At 39.8% G+C, this 8,067-nt stretch overlaps 1 protein-coding gene across 1 annotated transcript in view; it reads right to left on the bottom strand.

Moving 5' to 3' along the window:
• Positions 1–258: 258 nt before the first annotated feature.
• LOC149439195 (cathepsin D-like) overlaps positions 259–8,067 on the bottom strand; it is a 48,155-nt gene continuing 40,346 nt past the window's right edge. The window contains exons 8-9 of the mRNA XM_089659334.1: positions 5,078–5,176; positions 259–2,182 (exon numbers count right to left, since the gene is read on the bottom strand). Of these exons, the coding sequence (XP_089515460.1) occupies positions 2,018–2,182; positions 5,078–5,176 (264 nt within the window). The 3' untranslated portion in view covers positions 259–2,017. The remainder of the gene's footprint in view (positions 2,183–5,077; positions 5,177–8,067) is intronic.

Here is an 8,067-nt window from a genome sequence, read left to right as displayed (position 1 = left end):
ACTCCATGTACTCCCCAGAAAAAAGAGAGACATCTCAGCCACAGCACACCATACCTCCATAATGGACCTCCATGCATCCATCATGGACTCCCCTGACTAGAGGGTGTGAACTGGATGGAGTTAGACTGAGGTTGCTATCACCTATTGTACCCTGAGCTTGCATGGTGTGCGGAGGCTGAGATTTCTCTCCTTGTTCTACCTTAAGTCAATAGTTACGATGTCCTGTATATAAGAATTTTTGGAGAATTAAACAGAGAATGATTTATGAAAGTAGACTTTATTTAATGCATGCAAAGCCTGAATTAGAGGAAGCCTCTTTTGACACTATTAGACTTATTTGTTACAATTTGCTCCAAAGAGCTTACAATTAATTTTTAATGCCTAGCATCTATTTGTATTTTCAGAGGGTTACATGAAAGCAGCTTGGTTATTTAAAATATTTTTGCAAAGGGTCTGCAGCAGTCATTATTTTATTTATTTCATTTGAGTCATTTGCCATTGACGAATTCAACATAAGCAAGCTTATTATATCTCTACTTGAATCTCTGATACATGCCTCCATGTTGCCCACTTCTTCATCTTGTCTTCTATTTTTTCATACAATTTTTCCACCAACTTCTTTTTTTTGGTTTGTAGACCATGTGAGCACTTCCTTAGATTTCCATTTTCAAGTACCGCTGTAAGCACCCTTTTTCCTTTTCTTTCCATTTTAGGAGAAGTCAAACAGGAAGCAGCATGACCTGTGATGTCAAATAAAGTGAACCTGACCTGTACTTGACTTTTCACAGATGAAGATTAAACCTCCCCTCATGGAACCAGTTCCAACTTCTTTTATTAAATGGTTGAATGTCAAAACATTAGAAGCAGCAAAGGTTCTGGCAGTTAACATTGGAATAACAGAAGGTGTTGCTTAGCATCCAGAGGGGCATGCTTACGTAGTCCCAACTTTGAGAGAAATTCAGACCTTGCATATAGCCTGCAGCTAGAATACCAGGGCATGCAAAAGGAAACAAGGATGGATGTGAGGACAAATATAAGTTCCTGTGGGCTCTTCAGAACTGTTATTTCCTTAGGAACCTTGTAGACCAGGTCAGTTCACTTTAAGGTAGTGGGATATCTGATTGGACTCATACGCTAAATGATATATAGATACCTGTGGGCTCTTCAGAACTGTTATTTCCTTAGGAACCTTGTAGACCAGGTCAGGTCACTTTAAGGTATTGGGATATCTGATTGGTAAATGATATATAGGTACCTGTGGGCTCTTCAGAACTGTTATTTCCTTAGGAACCTTGTAGACCAGGTCAGTTCACTTTAAGGTAGTGGGATATCTGATTGGACTCAAACGTTAAATGATATATAGGTACCTGTGGGCTCTTCAGAACTGTTATTTCCTTAGGAACTTTATAGACCAGGTCAGTTCATTTTAAGGTAGTGGGATATCTGATTGGACTCATACATTAAATGATATAGAACTGATAGGAGAGGACTTATAGAAAACTGAGCAAAGCTTCCAAAGCTTGCAGCTTCCTTTCAATTTCCTTAATGTTCAGATTACTTTCCATGGTTGTCTATTTCCAATTACGAATCTTTGGGATCTAGATATGGACATGGAGCTTCTGGGGCTCTGGCAACTAGGGATTGGTCACTTCCCAGAAGTTCTAATGTAAAATGGCAACTAAAGAAGGTCCTGAACCATAACTTTTCATTAGGGTCTGAACTACTGTATTCATGGAGGTATTAATGCTATGGAAAAAAACTGAAGTATTAATACATCTATGATCAGAGACACCAAAACATGGAAGTAGGGGCTCACACAAAATAAAAATCCAAGTAAATAGCTAAAGGGGTCTGGATTAGGAAGGAAAACCGTATTCTGAAACTGAATATTTTGTACCTGGTTGCCATGCCACTACTTTGGTCAGATGGACAAAACATAAGACAGTTCCAGTTGTCTTCCATTCTGTCCATTGTCAGCACAGTAGGCATTAAGCTTTCATTTTTCCAACCAAGCTCATTATCCTCTTGATCTTGCAAAGCCAACCTGATTGGTGTCTCGGTCAAACACTGTGTAGTATCTCCCAATAAAGACATCCCCAATAATCCAGAATGGTCCTGCAGGTGTGGGGATGTCCAATCCCATGAATCCGCTGAGACACAAATTTCTGCCCATCTTTGATATCTATATGGAAAAAAGAATTATTAGTGATAAAAACATCACAGAAGATCAAACAGAGATCCAATATCTATAAACTAAGCTACAAGCTGGGGTGACTATTCTAAAAATACATTTTTTGTTATTGTTAAATAAAATGTTTTTGTTCATTTTAAAATCTTTTAAAAGTTACAATTTAAAAGTTACAATTTTTACAGAAAATTTAGGTAAAAAATACTAAAAACACAACAAAGCTAGAAAAACATCTTAAAGTATTCTGTATATTTATATGTAACCATGTTACAATTTTTACAGAAAATTTAGGTAAAAAATACTAAAAACACAACAAAGCTAGAAAAACATCTTAAAGTATTCTGTATATTTTTATGTAACCATGTTACAATTTTTACAGAAAATTTAGGTAAAAAATACTAAAAACACAACAAAGCTAGAAAAACATCTTAAAGTATTCTGTATATTTATATGTAACCATGTTACAATTTTTACAGAACATTTAGGTAAAAAATACTAAAAACACAACAAAGCTAGAAAAACATCTTAACGTATTCTGTATATTCATATGTAACCATGTTACAATTTTTACAGAAAATTTAGGTAAAAAATACTAAAAACACAACAAAGCTAGAAAAACATCTTAAAGAATTCTGTATATTCATATGTAACCATGTACATGTGATGTTACCAGCACTGAACAATTGGGTCAAGGGCACACAAGATGCACAGATACAGAATTTAAAATTTTACCCGGTGATTGTTAATAGGCCCCGAAACGTTCACTGCATGACAATTTTGATAATATAGTGTTACTACTGCTAGTATCACCATGATACTATTTATCTTAATAAAATGATAGTATTATCAGAAAATCTCGCTTGAGGTGAAGTCAAGGGGTTTATCGGGGGTGATAAATAAATCAATTTTTTGTTTTTTAAATATTTGATAGACATGTCCACACCGGAAATCTTCATTTTGTTTTGATTGCATTTGTTCATTGAAGAATTTGGTTTTGTAATATTCGTTATATTGAATTCATTTGCAGAATTTGATTCATATCTTCAGCTTTTGTTTCGTATATTTGTTGGCCCAAGAGGATTCCAAAAATTTTGGAGTTTTCCAGGCGCTTGCTTTATATATTATCAAATAGGACAAATTTGACATTTTCGGAAGCTAGTCTAAATCAGTGTTTCTCAACCTTTTTTCAGGCAAGGCACCCTTGCCTGAACAGTCCTGAGGCACCCTTTAAAATTATGGACAGTCTTGAGGCACCCCATTTTGAAATGGGGTGCCTCTAGACTGTCCTTCATTTTAAAAGGGCACCTCATTCTAAAATTCTAAAAACAAATAACTGTGTTACTTAAACTGACAATTGCGCGGTCATGCAACGCCGCACCAAGATGAAATGTACGTCCTTTTTCCCCCACAAATTGAGCTTTCTCTCGGTGGTATTTGATTGCCTCTGTGTTTTTTATTTTTTGAGACAAAAACAATATTTTTGCTATTAAACATGTCCAGTAAAAAAATAGAAAAAATCAAATTTCATCATAAATTTAGACCAAAATGTATTCTGCGACATGTCTTTACTAAAAAAAATCCCAATACGTGTAAATTAATTGGTTTACGTGAACGTTATAGCGTTTACAAATAGCGGTATAGATACTGGGATTTTTTTTTCCTACTAGTAATGGCGGCAATCAGCGACTTTTAGCGGGACTGCAGCGGGCATTCTGACACTGGGGGGAACTAACGTGGTGTCACTGACATTCCCAGTGACACCAATACAGTGATCAGTGCTAAAAAAAAACAGCACTGACACTGTACTAATGACACTGGGCAGGAAGGGGTTAATGTAAGAGACGATCAAAGGGTTAACTGTGTGTAGGGAGTGATTTACTAGGGGGTGTGTGCTTCACTGTAATCACACTGCTGTGCACAGCCATCCCGAGCAGTGTGCCCAAGCGGACAGGGAGGAAGACTGTTTGTAAAAAAACCAGTCTTCCTCCCCATCAGTGATTGTTGGTAATCACCAGGTGCCAGCGGGTAATCACTAGCTGGGACCCGGTGATTGACATATGCGCCTGTGAACGGCGGCGCGGGTAGGGCACGCATGTACCCTACCTAGAAATGCAAAATCACGTATATATATACAAAACAGTCTTCCTCCCCATCAGTGATTGTTGGTAATCACCAGGTGCCAGCGGGTGATCACTAGTTGGGACCCAGTGATTGACATCCGTGCCTGCGAATGGCAGCATAGGTAAAGCACGCACACTCCCTACCTGGAAATGCAAAATCACGTGATTTTGTGCACCCATGCAGCCGTGTAGCAGTATATCTGCTATACGGCGGCAGGTAAGTGGTTAATGATTTATCTCATGGTTTTTTTTTCTAGTATTTATCTCACTATTTTAACAAATGTACAGCATTTACCTTACATTCCATATTTTGCTATGATGAATTGACTCTTAAATTATCTCATGCGATATTTCTGAAAAATGAGTCACGTGACCTTCATAACGCATGCAGTAACCTTTAGTGAATTGACCCCACTTTGCTGAAAAGAGCTATGAGTTATTTTATCTCAGATTTTAGGAGGAAAATAACTCTTCGAGAATTGAGCCCCTTTTGTGCGCCAGTTTTGAAGATGACAAGCCAGTTTCAATGACTGGGATACCACCAATACCTAAGCAGTGCACCATCGGTTGTTGTTGGTTGGATAGTTGGTCTAATAATCCCTGTTTCACAATATCACATTTTCAATTTTTGGCCAGCATGCATGTTCCTCTCATAGACCAGCATGGCCAGGATGCAGATTTGTATTAATGCTCCAGTGGCGCACACCCACGGCAAAAGCCAGATATCCAACCCCAGAGGCAACAGTTATAAAACATGCAGGATATATACCTTTAGGACATATTCTTCTCCTGTAAGGTTGTATTGCACTCCTCCCAGAATGAAAGAAATAACAGGCAGCGATTGTATTTTACTGCAGTTCACCATATACTAAAAAAAAACCACACAACATAGTTAAGTAACACAAATGGGCAACAGAAATAATCTAAAGAGTCAGCAGAGGCAGGAAGTGCTCAGATCTCCCTGATGAAGCCACGTCACCCTGTGGCGTAACGCGTAGGGTAGGGGCTTACTGACGTCACAACACTTGAAATCCTAGGTGGTGTTTGGTAACTATGCACTGGAAACAGCGATGTCAATGTAAATACTGTATACAACTGTGTGGAATAGTGTGGTGTGCTGAGGCACTGTATAAATGTGAGTGTAATACCGAAAGAATGTTTTTATGGTGAATAAACGTTTTTTATAAGGATAAAGCACTATGTTTGGCGATTTCTCACTCTATATGTAAGACTGAGGAGAAGTGGAGCGCTAAATGGAGAAGGAATTACAGAGGAGTGTATAACATCTAAAGAAGTGGATACATCTGATCCGTTGGGGAATTATTATGTGAGTCCTGTGAGAGAGGACACAAGTGCTATATGACGGTTCGGTCATGTACCCCAGGGGAGAGCACATCTGGTGGAGGGCTTCACTATAACAGCATTTGTGGCACAGAGTGGTGATGATAACATGTGAAGAAGCAATGTCAGATGTGTTTCACTATTGAAACTAAAGATATACATCTAAGATTATTGTTGGACTGAACAATCACATTCATATTTTTTTATTTTACTTTTTTTTTTTAGATTGGATGCTGATATTATGAAAAAAAGGTTTGTTTAAAGTGAAGGATGGATTTTTCTCCCCAGCTTCTAAGTGCTACAGGGCTGAGGATGGGTCTTTATTTATTATAATAAATGTAATATATATATATATATATTACATTTATTATAATAAATATATATAAAATATATATAAAATATATACATATATATATATATATATATATATATATATATATATACACACACACACACACACACTCTATTGCCAAAGGTATTGGGCCGCAGGCCTTTCCACACACATGAAGTTTAATGACATCCCAGTCTTAGTCCGTAGGGTTCAATATTGAGTTGGCCCCGCCCTTTGCAGCTCTAACAGCTTCAACTCTTCTGGGAAGGCCGTCCACAAGGTTTAGGAGGGTGTCTATGGGAAGGTTGGACCATTCTTCCAGAATCACATTTGTGAGGTCAGGCACTGATGTCGGGGGAGGAGGCCTGGCTCACAGTCTCCGCTCTAATTCATCCCAAAGGTGTTCTGTCGGGTTGAGGTCAGGACTCTGTGCAGGCCAGTCAAGTTCCTCCACCCCAAACTCACTCATCCATGTCTTTATGGACCTTGCTTTGTGCACTGGTGCGCAGTCATGTTGGAACAGGAAGGGGCCATCCCCAAACTCTTCCCACAAAGTTGGGAGCATGAAATTGTCCAAAATGTCTTGGTATGCTGACGCCTTAAGAGTTCCCTTCACTGAAACTAGGGGGCCAAGCCCAACCCCTGAAAAACAACTCCACACCATAATCCCCCCTCCACCAAACTTTACACTTGGCACAATGCAGTCACGCAAGTACCGTTCTCCTGGCAACCATCAAACCCAGATACATCCATCGGATTGCCAGACAGAGAAGCGTGATTGGTCACTCTAGAGAACATGTGTCCACTGCTCTAGAGTCCAGTGGCGGCGTGCTTTACACAACTGCATCCAACGCTTTGCATTGCACTTGGTGATGTAAGGCTTGGATGCAGCTGCTTGGCCATGGAAACCCATTCCATAAAGCTCTCTACACACTGTTATGCTAATCTGAAGGCCACACCAAGTTGGGAGGTCTTTGGCTATTGACTCTGCAGACAGTTGGTGACTTCTGCGCACTGTGCGCTTCAGCATGCGCTGACCCTGCTCTGTCATGTGATGTGGCCTACCACTTGGTGGCTGAGTTGCTGTTGTTCCCAGTTGCTTCCACTTTGTTATAATCCCACTAACAGTTGAGCGTGGAATATTTAGTAGCCAGGAAATGTCACGGTTGGACTTATTGCACAGGTGGCCACCTATCACGGGACCACGCTTGGAGTCACTGAGCTCCTGAGAGCGACCCATTCTTTCACCAATGTTTGTAGAAGCAGTCTGCATGCCTAGGGGCTTGATTTTATACACCTGTGGCCATGGAGGTGATTGGAACACCTGAATCCAACGATTTGTAGGGGAGTCCCAATACTTTTGGCAATATAGTATATATATATACCTGTATACCCATTTTCATTTCTCTCTGAAGCCAGCTATAAAGCTGCCATTGAAGTCAACAGTTGTTCACTTCCAACTATGGTGTCCTGGGGCATTCTGGAGCATTAGAGGTGCTCCACTCAGCCCTACTGCCGCCAGCCCATCAAGCTCTATATATGAGACTCCCTAGGCTGAATGGTGTACCTAGTGATAGTAATGTTTAAGGCAGTATGCACACAAGGATGAATGCTCAGAACACAAGCTGTCTGCACATACATGCACAGGGCCTTAAAGGATTCCAAGGCTATTTTTCTCACACTACATAAGTGGTTATAATGAAGGCAGACTTGTCCTCGGTCAAGCAGAGGAGAGAGAATAAATCTCCTTAGTCATCTCTTCCAGGAATGGCAGCCAAAAGGTTGACTATTTGCTCAAGTAGGGATCTGAATGTGCAAGGAGGAAAGCATCAAAAGCAGGACATACAAAGTCCAGATTAAATTTTATTCATTTTTATGTCATAAAATTCCAAAATATTTTTTAGGAATCAAAGAGTCACCGTTCATAAGTACTGGACTGCTTGGCACTGGACTGGTAAAATTGGAAGGATTATGGAGGGTAACTAGTATGACTGCACCAGGCACCCATCTTTTTTTTTAGTTCTGCCCCCTATGGGTAGTACCAGGGGCGGACTGACAACTCATGGGGCCCCCAGGCAATAGGGGAT

The sequence above is a fragment of the Staurois parvus genome, unplaced genomic scaffold (assembly GCF_062004578.1).
Source record: "Staurois parvus isolate SC_StPar_1 unplaced genomic scaffold, SC_StPar_1.0 ptg001149l, whole genome shotgun sequence".
Lineage (NCBI taxonomy): Eukaryota > Metazoa > Chordata > Amphibia > Anura > Ranidae > Staurois > Staurois parvus.
The sequence above is the reverse complement of the archived record's forward strand: the minus strand, read 5'-3'. Positions and strand labels throughout refer to the sequence as shown.